The sequence below is a fragment of the Pseudorca crassidens genome, chromosome 2 (genome assembly GCF_039906515.1).
Source record: "Pseudorca crassidens isolate mPseCra1 chromosome 2, mPseCra1.hap1, whole genome shotgun sequence".
Lineage (NCBI taxonomy): Eukaryota > Metazoa > Chordata > Mammalia > Artiodactyla > Delphinidae > Pseudorca > Pseudorca crassidens.
The window spans coordinates 12,161,746-12,177,268 of record NC_090297.1 but is presented as its reverse complement, the minus strand read 5'-3'; the positions used below and the strand labels follow the sequence as shown (position 1 = coordinate 12,177,268).

At 59.2% G+C, this 15,523-nt stretch overlaps 2 protein-coding genes across 10 annotated transcripts in view; one reads left to right on the top strand and one right to left on the bottom strand.

Annotated features, from left to right (window-relative positions):
* Window positions 1-11,041, top strand: part of ZBTB17 (zinc finger and BTB domain containing 17) — a 30,439-nt gene extending 19,398 nt beyond the window's left edge. The window contains exons 3-16 of one of the 5 annotated variants that reach the window (XM_067721421.1): window positions 4,743-4,949; window positions 5,819-6,007; window positions 6,645-6,785; window positions 7,115-7,234; window positions 7,830-8,068; window positions 8,148-8,290; window positions 8,379-8,679; window positions 8,983-9,070; window positions 9,152-9,268; window positions 9,358-9,478; window positions 9,705-9,835; window positions 10,162-10,371; window positions 10,491-10,580; window positions 10,657-11,041. In XM_067721421.1, coding sequence (XP_067577522.1) covers window positions 4,745-4,949; window positions 5,819-6,007; window positions 6,645-6,785; window positions 7,115-7,234; window positions 7,830-8,068; window positions 8,148-8,290; window positions 8,379-8,679; window positions 8,983-9,070; window positions 9,152-9,268; window positions 9,358-9,478; window positions 9,705-9,835; window positions 10,162-10,371; window positions 10,491-10,580; window positions 10,657-10,940 — 2,379 coding nt within the window. In that variant the 5' untranslated portion in view covers window positions 4,743-4,744 and the 3' untranslated portion in view covers window positions 10,941-11,041. Of the gene's footprint in view, window positions 1-4,742; window positions 4,950-5,818; window positions 6,008-6,414; window positions 6,786-7,114; window positions 7,235-7,829; window positions 8,069-8,147; window positions 8,291-8,378; window positions 8,680-8,982; window positions 9,071-9,151; window positions 9,269-9,357; window positions 9,479-9,704; window positions 9,836-10,161; window positions 10,372-10,490; window positions 10,581-10,656 lie in introns of those variants that run through there. The other 4 variants (XM_067721440.1, XM_067721424.1, XM_067721433.1 and 1 more) reach the window with 4 other exon arrangements.
* A 1,115-nt stretch (window positions 11,042-12,156) lies between these two features.
* The window catches only part of SPEN (spen family transcriptional repressor), a 94,778-nt gene continuing 91,411 nt past the window's right edge, over window positions 12,157-15,523 (bottom strand). For all 5 annotated transcript variants that reach the window (XM_067721418.1, XM_067721416.1, XM_067721415.1 and 2 more), the window contains 4 exons: window positions 14,969-15,442; window positions 14,608-14,802; window positions 14,120-14,278; window positions 12,157-13,646 (listed from right to left, as the gene is read on the bottom strand). In XM_067721418.1, the coding sequence (XP_067577519.1) occupies window positions 13,515-13,646; window positions 14,120-14,278; window positions 14,608-14,802; window positions 14,969-15,442 (960 nt within the window). In that variant the 3' untranslated portion in view covers window positions 12,157-13,514. The remainder of the gene's footprint in view (window positions 13,647-14,119; window positions 14,279-14,607; window positions 14,803-14,968; window positions 15,443-15,523) is intronic.

The window sequence follows — 15,523 nt, the reverse complement described above, 5'->3', positions numbered from 1 at the left end:
AGTGTCTTTAACCATCAGCAGTTTATTATTTCTCCCCATTTTGTAGGTCGACTGGGCAGTTGTTTTTGTTCTACAAGGTGTTGAGGTCACTCGCGTGCCAGCATTCAGCCAGTGGCTGGGCTGGAGCCCTGGTGCTGTCAGCTGGGGCATCTCGGCTCTTCTTCAGGGGGCCCGTGCACATTGGTGTCTCCTCCAGGGCCCCTCCATGTGTCCTCTCCCCCGCAACAGGAGCGCCCGGCCATCACTGCAGTGGAGTGGCCGGGTTCCAAGAAAGCAAAGCAGAATCTTCCAGACCTCTTAAGGGCCAGGCCTGGAACTGGCACAGAGTCACTGCATCCTGCTGGTCAGAGTCATCCCAGGGCCGCCCGGGTTCAGCTGGAGTCTCACGGCAGGTGTGGTCGGATGGAAGGGATTGTTGGCGGCCATCCTCAGAGACTGAGCCCACGGTGCCCGCACATCCATGTCCGGGTCGCCTCTTTGCATCCGCACTGCAGGGCTTCCCCAGGTCCCTCATGTTTTCGTTCCCAAATGAATTCCTTGTGAGGCTGGCCAGGGCTTGTGTCCAGCTAGGCTGCTTGTCCTCAGGGGAGCATCCCACCTCTGACACCGAGGTCTGCCCCGTCAGTCAGGGATATGGACCGAGCAGACGGCAGTGTCATGGAAGGTGCCCGCTCGCAGGCCGGAGTTGGTCGGAAACACGAGGGCTTTGGGCTCGATGGGCTCTGCGGTCTAGTTCTGTGTGAGTTTTCTGTTGTGCTATGTTTTGGGGGTCTTTCTTAGAAGGAGCTTTAACTAAGGCCCACACGTAGCACCCTTGAAGCAAGATGAAACGAGGAGGAGGGGACCCCACTCTCGTGCTTAGCGGAGGGCACCGCACACCGCGGGCGGGCCGGCAGAACCGCACTTGATCCCCGCCACGGGTCATGAGCAGCGGGCTGGCTGCTGATCTTGTTACTGTATTCAGGTCTCCTCAGACAACGCTCCCTCCTTGCGTGCACTCGGGACGCGGCTCCCACATCGCCGCCCGCCCCTGGGGCCCGCGTGTCCCTCTGTGTGGCCCAGGCAGGTGCATCCTGCCCCACGCGCTCACCTCTTTTCCTGGTCCCCTCTAAGCTTGGCCAGATCCTGGTGGGTTCCTTTCACTGTAGAGTGTAAAAGAGGAGACAGTCAGAGGACTGCATGCTCATTCTAGAACAACAGTTCACCTCGGTTTGGAGGTGGGGCACGGCCTGCTTCTAGCTCAGCCCCTCTGAGGGGAGGACCGAGCCGGCTGACCCCTCACCGGCTCACCGCACCGTCTTGGGGAGAAGAGAGGGGCTGTTGGAGCTTTGTAGCAGGCAGGCAGCTGGGGGAGGTGAGTGGGTGAGCACCGGACGACAGCCTGGGGGCTCTGAGCTCCACTGCCCCGGGGGGCTGTGCGATTATAAAATCCACGGTGCTGCTGACAAGTGACACCATTTAGCACTCGGCAAGCCCCCCAAGGGCCCTCACACCCCCTGGGGGGCCGGTCACAAGATGGGGCTTGTGAGTGCATGTTTTAGCGCTGTTTATCTGTTTGTGGGGATGGCCTTTTTTTCCCTTCTTCCTTCCTTCTAGTTCCTCTCCCTACTTGCCCCATCCTTCCCTGCTTCCTCCTTCCCTTTTATCCCCATGTGTTTTCTCTCTCGTCCATTTCTGTCTTTGGTTTTGTCAGAACAGATGCTCTTTGAGGCCTGTCTCTCTCGTTGGAACAGCTCTGGAGGCCTCAGAGGGATTCCAGAAGCCTCTGGTGTTCTCCCGACACCCACATTTGGGGAGGAGCCCACTTCTGGGCGGGCATCTCGCATCAGAACACTGCAGTTAACTTTGGGTGGAAAACATTACTCGTGGCGCGCAGCTGCTCCCCCGTGTGTGGGGCGGGGAGGGGCTGGGGTGCTGGGCCACCGCCCACCCTCTCACAGGGACCTGTACCAGCCTTCTCCCAAGGCCTCTGGAAGTGAGTGCGCCCCGTCCTGATGTGTCGTCCCCCCTCCCCCCCCAGGGCTCCTCTCAGCCTTGGTCCCAGGCAAGGCCAGTAACCACCTGACCTTGGAGCTGGTAGGTCCCTTCCACCCTGTTGGCCAGGAGTCTTTTCTCATGTTTGTCTTCCCAGCAAGTCAGATCACTTTCTGGCTGGAGGGTTCTGTTCTCGGCAGGCTCCAGCCCAGGGGCCTGGGAACAACTCTGTACCTGGCGGTGGCGGGGGGTGGGGGGGGGTGCACAGGGCATGGGTGCTCAGCCAGTGCTCCCCAGTTGTTCCTGAGCCTGGGAGGTTCTTCCTCCCAGTTCAGTTCCTGGGTTGGCTCCTGGTGAAGGTGAGGGAGCCAGGTCCATTGCCAGGAGGGAAGAGTTTGGATCTGATTGGGAAGTTCTGAAGGGGATTATTCTGCAGCTGATTGAGAAGGCACCTGTGGGCCCTGGTGGCCCCTCCCTTTCTGCACTTGGAGGGTATTTCACCTGAGGACAAAGAGGGTGAACTGGTGATGGGAGCTCAGGGGCTGCCCATGCACACGTGCACACGTTTGTCTGCTCACGTGGCTTTTTCCACAGCAGAGAGAAGACAGCTCAGGTCGGTTTGGCCCAGGCCTCTCCTTGCCCCCTGCCTTTGGTTCCATTTACACCTTGCCTGTGTGTACCCCCTTTAGGTCCTAGGCCTAAGTGCCCAGCCTGCCTGTTTAACCCTACAGGCTGTACACTGGCTCTTTTCCATGTCCTCCAAAACTTCTCTGTTTTAGCTTTGACCTGCTCAGGAACAGAACAGCCGAACTTCTCCCTTGTATCCCTCGAGGTCACGAATGAGAACTTGCTTTTTCTAGGAACTGAAGACCTAGAGGAGGATGCCTTCATGGGGTGTCCTGGTCAGTAGCAGCCTTTGCTCCGGCAGCTCCGTGCTGTGCCGGCTGGTTTGTAACCGAGCAGGTGGTTCAGCAGACGCAGCGGGCCCAGCTGCCTTGCGCCTGACCTCTTGACTCCAGGGCTGGCTTCCGGCTCTCCTCTGCTTATACGAGAGCTTGCGCCTCAGCCACTTATGATCTGAGCGGTCCAAGAAACTGTGCCTCTGGCTGGGAGCTTGTGTGTGGAGGCTGGGACCAAAGGACCGTCCTGGGGACGTTGGAGGGAGACAAAGGGTATTTTCAAGTCTCCAGCAGCAGCAACTCTGAACTCATGACTCAGGGGCTGGCACCCCATAGCACACGGCCTGTTGCCACTGCCTGTCCCCTCTTACTTGATGGAGCCCTACCCACCTACTCGGTGACTTCTCCCAGTTCAGCAAATACACCCTTCCACTTGTGAAAAGTTTCCAGACACCATGGGTGGGTGGGCTTTGCATCCTTCAAAGCCGATCTGTGCTGGCTAAGCTACGTGGGCGGGGGCGTGGCTTTCGTTATGTCTCATCACAGCCAGACAGCCATACATGGTCACTGCAGCTCCAGAGCTGCAGCGTGGTGACTCAGCCCCGAGAGGCTGATGTAACAGGGGAACAGCCGGAGCCAGTGAGTGGCTGTTGAAACCTGGAGGCCGAGAGCCTCCCAGGGTCATGCTCACCTGCCCAGAAACCACCTGGGGCAGCTCTGAGCAGACCCAGGCCTCAGAGGAAAAGTTCTAGAAGAACTGGAAGAGAAACCACTGCCACTTATCAGATTCCAGGCCAAGGCGTGACAGCCCAGCCTGGTTGGATCTATGTAATGTGGTTCCAGGAGTGGGCACTGACGTTTACTTAGAAATTGGTTCTTTCTTGAAAGGAGAGTCTGCTGCTTTTCCCTAGAAAATGCCGATCCTGAGACTGGCTCTGGTGTGGTGTTGAGGGGGAGGGGAGAGCCGTTTTAGATACTTAACTTAGGCCTGGCTTGGGCAGTTCAGGATGATTCGGCACCAGGCCATGGAGTTTTTGTGAGCATTTTTACTTGAGACAGTTGTGAAATTTCCAGGCAGCAAGTGAGGCCTTTGACAGAGAAACTGCAGCCAGGCCAGCAACTCCAGGCCTCAGGGTCAGAGTTCATTCTTTCTCGAGGGACAGCCTAGAGAGGTTTCTGGACGCAGAAGGCTCACCAGCTCTCGTGTAGTTCCCTGAGCCCATGAATCAGAGGTTGGGGAAGTGGGGGAGAGAGATGGATCCTCACCCCCGAGGGCCAGGCTTTGCCGAGGACAAGGGAACCTGCACAGACCCCTGTGGATGCAGCGGGAGAGGGGCTGATTCCTGAAATGCTGGATGATGAAACGTCTGCCTTCCCAAGCGCATATTTCACCTGTACGTGACGAACTGAGAAAAATAAGAACAAAATAGAAAGGTTTTCATGAAGCCAGATCTATCCAGTCGAGAAAGATCTGTCTTTTAGTCTAAGATTATGTCATGCATTCTTTTTGTAATAAAAAAGTTAAGCGACCGTGTCTTTTTCTTTTTTTGAAATGCTGACAGTAATCAGCGTTTTGTGTGTGCTTGGTTTTTGATTTTTTAATGTCATTACCTGGCAAGGCACAAAGGTGGCTATTTTGTGTTGGTCCCTCCATGCTTCTTGCGTTTTGGAACTTTCCTGACCAGTTAGCACAGGAATCTAGAAGCCACCCCCCGTCGGTCTGGGCCTGCAGAGGCACCTGCCCTGTGTGGATTTGGTTTCACCCTCCCACCCATCCCCCTGCTTCTCACCTGGGAGTGCTGGGATTGCTGTTGGGGCTGGTTGGTGTCCTCCCTCGTGCTAACTCGAGGGCTCTGTGGCTTTCCCCAGCCATGGATTTTCCCCAGCACAGCCAGCATGTCTTGGAGCAGCTGAACCAGCAGCGGCAACTGGGGCTTTTGTGTGACTGCACTTTTGTGGTGGATGGTGTTGACTTTAAGGCTCATAAAGCAGTGCTGGCGGCCTGCAGCGAGTACTTCAAGATGCTCTTCGTGGACCAGAAGGATGTGGTGCACCTGGACATCAGTAACGCGGCAGGTACCCCACTGGGTCCAGGGCCGAGCTTGTGGCGGGCCCCGTGCCACGTGAGGCCCTCCTTTGAGCAGCACCTTCCAGCTGTGGGGTGCGCCAGACCTCCCACACAAGACTCGGCCATGAGTGCGTGGGTACCAAGTTCCTACCACATTTGTGGGGCCTCTTTTGACTGGGAGTGGGGTGGTAAGGGGAGAGCTGGCAGGAAGGGCTCATGATAAGCTCCGGAGTGAACACAGGACAAGCTCGTCAGGAGGGACAGAGAGCGGGAGGGCTCTGAGCCTTGGTCCCTTTCCATTGCTGAGTCAGTCCTCAACCCCCTACCCCAGTGCTCACCTTGATGGGAACGGCAAGGGTTAGGATGGGGAGGGGTGTCAGGAAGGTCCTGGGATTGAGGAAGGAACTAACTGTCCTAGGTTCAGGTTCCCAACCCAGAATGACGTGCCATGCCGCCAGAAGTTCGGGCAAGCTGTCGTTCCCCCATTTTACACATGCGGAAACTGAGGCCCAGAGAGGTCAGGTGACTGGCCTGGAGGTCAGGTAGAGAGTTTGTGGCAGAGCCCTGATGAAAGCCAGTGGTGAGAGGCTCTGTCCTCTGGTGGTGAAGTGCAGTGGATGGGCAGAGAGTGTTCAGGGTGGGCACTCACACCCTCCGCCCTCTATGGGTGTGCTGCTTTTTGGAGGCTGTTGTCTGGGTTGAGAATCTCCAGGTTGCCCGCCTCTCCACTGGCACGGGAGATGGGGAGACAGTGGGCTGCCACTGCCCCGCTGCTTTTCACAAATCCCTGGATCCTGCCACGGAGTGGGGCAGCTGGACAGGCTGCTGGGGCCAGGCCTCGAGGTGGGTCCGTGATGGCTGTCTGTGTCCTTGGCAGGCCTGGGGCAGGTGCTGGAGTTTATGTACACGGCCAAGCTGAGCCTGAGCTCTGAGAACGTGGACGATGTGCTGGCTGTGGCCAGCTTCCTGCAGATGCAGGACATCATCACGGCCTGCCATGCCCTCAAGTCACTGGCTGAGCCGGCTGCCAGCCCTGGGGAGAGTATGGAGTCCTCGGCCTTGGAAGGTAAGATTCTTGGCAGGCTGTTCCTGAGCAGGTGGCTTCTGATGGGAGCTCTGCCCCCGCCTCTCTGTGTCACCTCTTTGGCCTCGCCTGTGTTGTGGGGAGCTCGTGAGGAGCAGCTGCAGTGAAGTCTGAGAATGCCTCTCAGAGGGGCCCCGTCTGCCCTCCCTGACTGAGGGCACCGGCAGCCATGCCTGGCTCAAGGCCTTTGCACAGGACTTCCCTCTTCCGGCAGGTCTCCTCTCCCACACGCTTACTCCTGCTCCCCTTAGTGCCTCAGGAAGGCCCCTTGCGGCCCAGTGTGGGCCACGTGCCTTGTGGCACACTTTCAGAGAACCACGCTCCTCTCCTTGTAAGCACCCATCTCTGCTCAGAGTCATTTCACGTGTGACGACTGTCTCCCCGACCAGTCTGCAAGCCCCGTGGGAGCAGCAACCGTGACTGTTGTACCCCAGGCCCGGCGGCAGCCTGGTGTGATGTCGGTGCCTGTGAATAATCTGTTGAATGAGCAAGCCAACAAGCCGCTCCTTAGACGTATCCCCAGGGAGGTTTGGAAGAGCTGCCAGCTCTGGGCCACCTCACCCCGCCAAGTGGTGGACACTTGATGGGAAATGGCAGGTCTGTCCTGTTCCACCTCCAGTGGGGGACAAGAGGGCCAAAGAAGAGAAGACGGCTGCCACTACACTGAGCGAGCTGGACCTGGCCAGAAGCAGTCCACCCGCGGGCCTGGGCAGGGAGCCCAAAGAGGAGCGAGGCGGCCAGGCCGAGAGCGCGGCCAGCGGTGAGTTGTGATGCTGAGAACCTGGCTGACTGTCCATCACCTGCCAGCAGCGTGGGCTCCAGCGCAGTGAGCAGCTTTCTCAGGAGGCTCCTGGGGGAGGGAGGCACAGGCAACTGCATCCCTTGAGCTCAGGTTACCCAAAACCACCGGTTATTTTTTCTGGGGCATCTGTTGAAGCCAGAGCAGAGGCTCAAGCATCCCGAGCTTGGATGTGCTCCCCCCACCCCTGGGGCCATAGCCGCTTCCAGGGGTCTGGTCCAGGAGAGCCGACCAGCCCCTGGACAGAGGGTGCCAGTCCAGCCCCGGATGCCCCCACACCCCTACCCCAGGTGCAGAGCAGACGGAGAAGGCCGATGCCCCCCGGGAGCCTGTGGAGCTCAAGCCGGACCCCACGAGTGGCATGGCTGCTGCTGAGGCCGAGGCTGCCTTGTCGGAGAGCTCAGAGCAAGGTACCCTCTGCCAGCTGGGGCGCCCTCCCTCACGCAAGCGTCCCCACTCACACGTCTCACACACTTCCGCCAGCTCTCTTCCTCCCTTAGCTGATCTCACTGTGAGTCAGTCTTTCACATCAGCTTTTGGGCCGACATCTTTCCTCATTCTTGAATTTTGACATCAGTTTCTTGGTTGTACACCCTGGCCATGCTTCCCTTTAGCACAGAAGTGTCCTTGTCGCAGTACTGGCCCTGCTGTTTTTCCCTGGGCTGAGCACCGTGGCGGAACCTGGCCGCCCATGGCACCCACCCCAGCCCCCGCCCCCGGTGCTTGTTGGCTGACGGTACCCTTCCCACCTGTGTCGCCAAATATGGGGCCCCCGGTGGACTGAGGCCCATCTGCGTCCTCCAAGCAGCAACTGTCCCGGTCATTGGTCTCCCCTGGGCTTGCCCTGGCGGTGCTGGGGACCATTTATCAGCGGGTCCCAGACATTGCCCTGCCCCTGCGAGGCGCCCACGCAGAGAGAGGGTGTGTGCAGAGATGAGCCGTGCCCAGGCCTCACTTGGCCAGTTGCCAGGTCGGCTTCCTCAGCGTCTGCCCCTCTTGTGGCAGAAATGGAGGTGGAGCCAGCCAGGAAGGGAGAAGAACGAGAGGAGGAGGGCGCCGTGCCCGCGGTGGTCAAGGAGGAGGGGCCGCCGCTGGAAAAGGGCGAGGCCCCAGAGGAGAGCGAGGAGTCGGCCAGCACGGACTCGGGCCAGGAGCTCGGCGCGGAGGCGCGGGGCCTGCGCTCGGGCACCTACGGCGACCGCACGGAGTCCAAGGCGTACGGCTCCGTCATCCACAAGTGCGAGGTGCGCCTTGGGCAGTGGCGGCCCCACCCCGGCCCCCCGCCCGGCGTCGCCCCTGACACCCCGCCCCCTGTGCCCGCAGGACTGTGGGAAGGAGTTCACGCACACGGGCAACTTCAAGCGGCACATCCGCATCCACACGGGCGAGAAGCCCTTCTCGTGCCGGGAGTGTAGCAAGGCCTTCTCCGACCCGGCCGCCTGCAAGGCCCACGAGAAGACCCACAGGTAGGCCCAGCGGCCGCCCCCCATGCCCGCCCACCCGCCCCGGCCCCGCGAGCCCTGCGAGCCTCCTGTCCCCGTGTTCTGCCGCCAGCCCGCTGAAGCCATACGGCTGCGAGGAGTGCGGCAAGAGCTACCGGCTCATCAGCCTGCTGAACCTGCACAAGAAGCGGCACTCGGGCGAGGCGCGCTACCGCTGCGAGGACTGTGGCAAGCTCTTCACCACGTCGGGCAACCTCAAGCGGCACCAGCTGGTGCACAGCGGCGAGAAGCCTTACCAGTGCGACTACTGCGGCCGCTCTTTCTCCGACCCCACGTCCAAGATGCGCCACCTGGAGACGCACGACACCGACAAGGAGCACAAGTGCCCTCACTGCGACAAGAAGTTCAACCAGGTGGGGGGAGCCGGCCCCGGGCCCCTGTGCTCCGGCGGCTTCCGTCTCGGGGGCCCGGGGTGCCTAGCGGGGAAGTAGGTGGTGGTGGCTGAGCAGAAAATGATCCTGCCGGGTGGAGCTCTTGACTGCTCTGCCGAGCAAACTGGGAAGGCAGGCCTGGGGGGCGGGCGCGGGCCAGGAAGAACTGAGGGGGGTGGTGTTCCCATTTCCCCCGGCCTTGAGGAAAGGGGGAGCCCCGCACAGGCCCCCGGGAGGACCGAGAATCGGTGGTTCCCTGCCGTCTGACCCCCTGCCTGGGCGCAGGTGGGGAACCTGAAGGCCCACCTGAAGATCCACATCGCCGACGGGCCCCTCAAGTGCCGGGAGTGTGGGAAGCAGTTCACCACCTCAGGTAGGGCCCGGCTGGCCCCGCCCCCGGCCCCGCCCCCGGCCCCGGGCGCCAGTGCCAGGCCCACCCTCGGTCTCGCCACAGGGAACCTGAAGCGGCACCTTCGGATTCACAGTGGTGAGAAGCCCTACGTGTGCGTCCACTGCCAGCGGCAGTTCGCTGACCCCGGCGCCCTGCAGCGGCACGTCCGCATCCACACGGGTGGGTGAGCGGCCCGGCGGCGCCCGGGTGCGGGCACAAGGGAGGAGAGCAGGCGCCGACACCTTCCCGTCCCCTGCCTCCGTCCCCAGGTGAGAAGCCATGCCAGTGCGTGATGTGCGGCAAAGCCTTCACCCAGGCCAGCTCCCTCATCGCCCACGTGCGCCAGCACACCGGGGAGAAGCCTTACGTCTGCGAGCGTTGCGGAAAGAGGTCCTGCCCTTCCGGCCCCCGGCCGGCGTCCTGTGGGGTCCTGGCACTCGGCTGGGTGGAGGGGGTCAGAGAATAAGCCCAGGGCTCGGTCGGTAGCCGGGCAGACTGCTCCGGCGCAGGTCCCGGCGTCCTCTCGGATCTAGACCCTGAGGTGGGAGGCCCCAGCCCAGCACCCCCGGCCCAGGCCTGGGCGGTTCTGTGTAAGCCTTTCCTTCTGGCCCTGCAGATTTGTCCAGTCTAGCCAGCTGGCCAATCACATCCGCCACCATGACAACATCCGTCCTCACAAGTGCAGCGTGTGCAGCAAGGCCTTCGTGAACGTGGGGGACCTGTCCAAGCATATCATTATCCACACTGGTGAGTGCGTGCCACCCGCCTCTCTGTCCCAAGCCCTGGCTCTGGGGCGCGTGGTGGGGTGGGAGGCACCCCGGACCCCAGCCCTCGGTGCCGGCACTTGCTGAAGGCGGCCTTGAAAGCAGTTTAACTCCAAGGAGGGCCCCATTTTTTCAGAGCTTCTGGAAGGTGCAGGGGCCACTGGAAGCTTCCCTGTGCCTCAGGTGGCCGCCCCAGAGCGCTTCCTGCTGGAAGAGACAGGGCTGCGGGGGAAGCTGGAGGCCACTGAGGTCCTACCCCCCCCTGCACCCCCCCCCAATGGCAGGAGAGAACCTTGCCTCCCCCCCCAGGAGAGAAGCCTTACCTGTGTGACAAGTGCGGTCGCGGCTTCAACCGGGTGGACAACCTTCGTTCCCATGTGAAGACTGTGCACCAGGGCAAGGCAGGCATCAAAATCCTGGAGCCAGAGGAGGGCGGTGAGGTCAGCGTGGTCACCGTCGATGACATGGTCACGCTGGCCACCGAGGCACTGGCGGCAACGGCCGTCACTCAGCTCACAGGTGCGGACCGTCACTCAGCTCCCAGGGCAGCAGGGGGTGGTCACAGCAGGGGTTGCCTCTGGGGTGGCAGCAAAGGGGCAGGTGAGTCTGGTCTCAGGCTCTGCCGATGCCGCCCACAGTGGTGCCAGTGGGGGCGGCGGTGACCGCAGATGAGACAGAAGTACTTAAAGCCGAGATCAGCAAAGCTGTGAAGCAAGTGCAGGAAGAAGGTGAGAGGGCCTGCCTGGGGGAAAGCTGCTGGACCCAGGGGCCCTTCCTGTCCTAACTGCAGCCCCACTCCCACAGATCCCAACACTCACATCCTCTACGCCTGTGACTCCTGTGGAGATAAGTTCCTGGATGCCAACAGCCTGGCCCAGCACGTGCGGATCCACACGGCCCAGGCACTGGTCATGTTCCAGACGGATGCGGACTTCTACCAGCAGTACGGGCCAGGCAGCACGTGGCCGGCCGGGCAGGTGCTGCAGGCTGGGGAGCTAGTCTTCCGCCCTCGGGATGGGGCTGATGGGCAGCCGGCCCTGGCAGAGACACCTCCCACAGCCCCTGAATGTCCACCATCTGCTGAGTGAGCAGGCACCCCCTCCTCCTGTTTATTTAAGGTTGGACGGCACCCTGGAACTGAGAGGGGTGAGCCCATTCCCTAGAGAGAATAAATCTGATTATTTTCTAACGCTGCCTATAGCTCCCTGTGGGGCTGGGGCGGGGAGCTGGCAGCTGGGGCTGATGCCGAGGAAGGGTTGCTCCACCCAGCGACCATTCGGCAGAGACCTGCTTGTGGGGGAAGCCAGGCTGTCCCTTTGCAGGATGGGACTGGAGCCCCGGGACCCGTCTAGAAGCAAGCTGGTTGCTTTGCCTGAGTTGGGGTGTGGGCAGCACACTCAGGCCAGAGAAACTGCGGCTCCACGAGCCCCATCTGGCCTCCTCTTTGGAGGCTTCTCGTCGGCCCGGCGTGAGGATCGGACCTCCCCTCTCCACCTCCCTCCGCTGTGGAGCCACGGCTGTGACCCTGCGCCCTTGTGTTGGGAGCTGGGCCCACAGGGCTTGGCCACAACTGCTTACCAGGATCCAGGCCACCCGTACAGAGCCCAGCTCGGGGGCCCATTCAGCCAGAACAGCAAGGTAGGCAGAGCACCAGACCCAACAGGCAGCAGGCCTGCTTCTGTTGGGCCTAGGGAAGAGGGAGAGGCTCCACGCTCGCTTCACGGTAGAACCCTGGCCGCAAGATCGGGGCCAAGCCAGTGTCATCTTTTGAGAACGTTTACTTGCCCTGAATCAGTGGCGTCTCTACAAGGCTGAGAGCCTGGAGGGACAGGGATGAGCAGCCAGGAGCTGCGATGGGGAGGTGGGAGATGGCAGCACTGCTTAAACCAGGAGCAGCAATGCGGACTGTGAAGCAGCTCATTCTTACCTGTCAGCAGGGAGACATGAGATGCCGTCTCTGCCGCTTTTCCATACAGCTTGTCCCCTGCACCTGTAATTCCTCACTCAGAGATGGTACCATCTCCCACCGAAAGCATAGCTCTGTTTGGAGGAGCCCCAGGGATACTGCAAGTGAGACCAGCAACTCTGTGGTCCTTGTGTTCCCGTCCCCCACGCCCAACTCCCCAGCTTGTGGTGGGTCCAGCTGCTGGGGAAGCTTGGCCCACCAGTGCCAACTGGGAGGCAGCTGCTGCAGGGCCAGCCTGCACCACACCCGGAGGAGGAAGGGACAAGAGGCAAGACCCCAAGGCTTCCTTAAGATGTTTCTGAGTTTGAATGGGAGGTGGCTTTATTCTTTAATCAATCAATCAATCAAATTTGAAGTGCCTTCGACATTACGCAGGAGCCAATTGGGACCTTGAAGTGTCAGATAAACACCACAGCACTGAAGAACAGTTCAAGTTCAGTCTGTGATGAAAATCTTCTTTTGTACAAGATAAAATGATCCTTGGGAAGATCAGTGGCAGAAAGGAAATAACAGGTTCCACATACAGACGTGGTGGGGGGTTGAAAGCAAAAGTGGGACGAAGGCTAGCTGTTCCCATAAGCCAAGGACCCCTGGCCCTCCCATCCAAGCGACAATCACATCCACACTTGACATGTTCTGTATTTTTTAATAAAGTTTGTAATCCAATGGACACACAAAACAAAACTGCGCTGAGAAAAACAGTTTTCATAAATTAATAAGTGTTAGGAAGTCGGGGGAGAGGTCAAGGTCACAGGAAGAAGGGAAGCCAGTCTTTTGTACAGTCTTTCTTTTTGTGTGTGTGACACTTCCAAGTTGCGGGAGCAGGGCCCGTTTTGTAACGAAGCGCACTTATACAAATGAGTGACAATACAAAGTCTGAGTATGAAAATAAGATTTTTTCTGAAAACACATTTTTGGCACAGATTAAAAAAAATGTATGTCGGGGAATTTGATTTTTAAGTCAGTATTATATATATTTATATATATTATATATTTATATATACACACATCCCAAGTTCTGCATATTCCACCAAGAGAGAAAATCCTTCTGTTTGCTCTTTTCTGATTGTAAACTGTACATCCTGGGTGAATCAAAGATGGTGGCAGCAGGAGAATTAAAGAGAGATGACATCCAAATGAGCAAGGGGAAGGGAGGGGTGGGGACAACACAGCCCAATGAAATGTTCCTTGACCCCAAGGTTTCAGCAGAAGTTTGAAGTCCTGCATGAGAGTCTGCGATGTGTGTGCCATGTGTGTTCACGTACACCAAGACATCCAGAGTGTCACAGCCTGTCTTCACTGTGCAAAAGTCCAAGTCACTAATTTAGTGCAAAGGCAGTTCTGTTTTGTTTCTTAAAAACAAAAACAACAAAAAAATTCCACTGCCCTGTTCCTTTTCTCCAAGAGGAGGAGAGAGAAACCCAGCCTCAAGGTGTCTGCAAGTCCATTGGTTGGTGGTCTGTCCTTGGGCTAAATGTCATGTAAACATACGAGTAGCAGCACCACTGCCCAGGGCGGGGGTCTGTCTGACTGAGCCGGGCGGGCGGGCGGGCGGGTAGGAGAGCGAGGCTGGCCGTCTGGCAGTGGAGTCTGTCCCCCTCGGCAGCTTCTTCCTCCACTTGGCTGGGTTGTCCTGTGTTTTATTTTTTGCTGCAGAGCCTCAGGAAGATACGCCGAGTGGTGACCATTCAGTGGCTCACACAGAGGCAATGACGATCATGAGGTGGGGAGAAATGTGGGAGATGCTGGCCAGGAGGTCGGGGGCCAGACGGGACAGGTGACTCTCAGAGAATTCGCAGGGCGGGAAGATCTGCAGCACGTAGGCGGGCTGGAGAAAGGGACAAGAGAGAAAAATGGGACCTCCTGTCTTCACGTCACCCACCCCACTACCACTCTTCCCTAAAACATTTCCAACTGGGGGCCCAAAGGCCCAACAGAGAGCCAGGCTGAGTCAATTTCCCAACCAGCTAAGGTCTCCAAGACTGTCTACCAGAAGAAAACTAGGTATCAGAGAACTAACATGAAACTAACCCCTGAGAACTTCTTCTCTATCCTTAAGCTAAAGAAAAACCTCTGCTGCCTCAGCCGTCCACTGACTGTCTCCAGGATGGGCAGCAGTAATCAGGCCCATGCACTCCACTGGTTTCCTCTATCCAGAATGCCCCTTTGTCCAGCTCCTCTGGGAAGCTGTCCTGACTACTCTGGCTGGCACTGGCAGCCCATGCCACCAGATCAGTCAGACGGCCTGACCAGCCGAGACCAGCCCCACGTGTGTGCGCCGAGGCAGGACACCGGGCTGACCTGATTGGAGCCAGGGTTGGGAACGTTGATGATGCCTGCTGCCTGCTTGGCCTGCAGATACGTGATGAAGGCAGCCTTGAGGGACTCGGTCTGGCTCACAACGTCCTCTTGGTCACGGCCACAGGGCAGAGCCAGCAGCAGACAGTAATCTGTCTCCACCTGGGGAACAGGAAGCTGTCAGTGATCGGGGGGCCACCTCACAAAACAGCCCAAGAAGAGGCCTGTCCAACCCAGATGATTCGGCTCCTCAATCCCCACCTCTATGATGACCCTGAGGGCCATCCATATATTTGCTGAATGAAAAAAAGCATCTCTGGATCTAGAGGCACTTTACACCCCTAGTGGAGAGAGGACATGCCCTTCATCATCCCCTCCAAGAAAGCCATTATTGCACCCCGTGACAAGCCACGGAGACAGGCAGTGGGGGGCCACCCGTGCCTTCCCTTGCTGTGGGCGGGGCAGTTGCTCACCTGGGCCCTGAGTCTTACCGTCATCCTTCGGGCAACCCCCTCCAGCTGTGAGGCCTCCAGCCGCATCCTCTGGGCAATCCTCAGGGGGGGCCCTCCTTCAGAGAGCGGCAGGGACCGATGGGCCAGGACATTGTTGCCAGAGACGAAGTGGAGCTGCACAGCAGCTGTGTCGTTCTTGAGGGCCAGTAGGCCCTGCCACACGATGGGGTACTTCTGCTCACAGGGAAACAAACAGAAGTGAGCTCACGGCTGGAGAACACAGCTGTGCTGGCCACGGCCCCAGGCAGCAGCTTGCTGATCTAAGTCAAGTGGGGCTCTCGGGACACTGACAATAGCACAAAGCTCGAAGGGTGGTAGGGGAGGCCCTGCCCAGGCTTACCTTCAGAAGCTGGACCATATCCACAGGTCTCTGGGAAGTCAAATGAGGAGAGGAATCTTGTTTGGGGGCGGGCTGGGTTTCAGTATGCGGCAGAGCCAGTCCTGGAGGGGGGCTGGGGCCTGAGGGTGCAGGGACAAACAATGGCTGCTTTGGGGCAGCCTGAGCAGGAAGAGGGGCCGGGAGGTCAGGCTTCATCGAGACAGACACGGGGGAGGGATAGGAGGTCTGGCTTGTTTCCGCCTGTGCCCTGTGGACCTGGGCATGAGGCTCCGCCGGCCTGTTTCCAGGTACATTTGGGAGGCGCGGCTGCTCTACTCCTGTCTGGGTGCCCTTTGCCTCCTGGGAGACTGGAGTTATCTTGCTGCTTGGTGGCTGGCCTGGCTGGCTGAGCTGGGAGGTCTGCGTGGACTGGGCCGGCTGTGCGGACTGCGCAGGCTGCAGAGGCTGCGAGGGCTCGCCTTCAGGAGGGAGGCCCTGGAGTTGGGCGGGAAGAGAAAGGAACAGAGTCAGAGTCTGTTACGCACCAACAACATCCTGCCCCAACCAAGCAGCCGT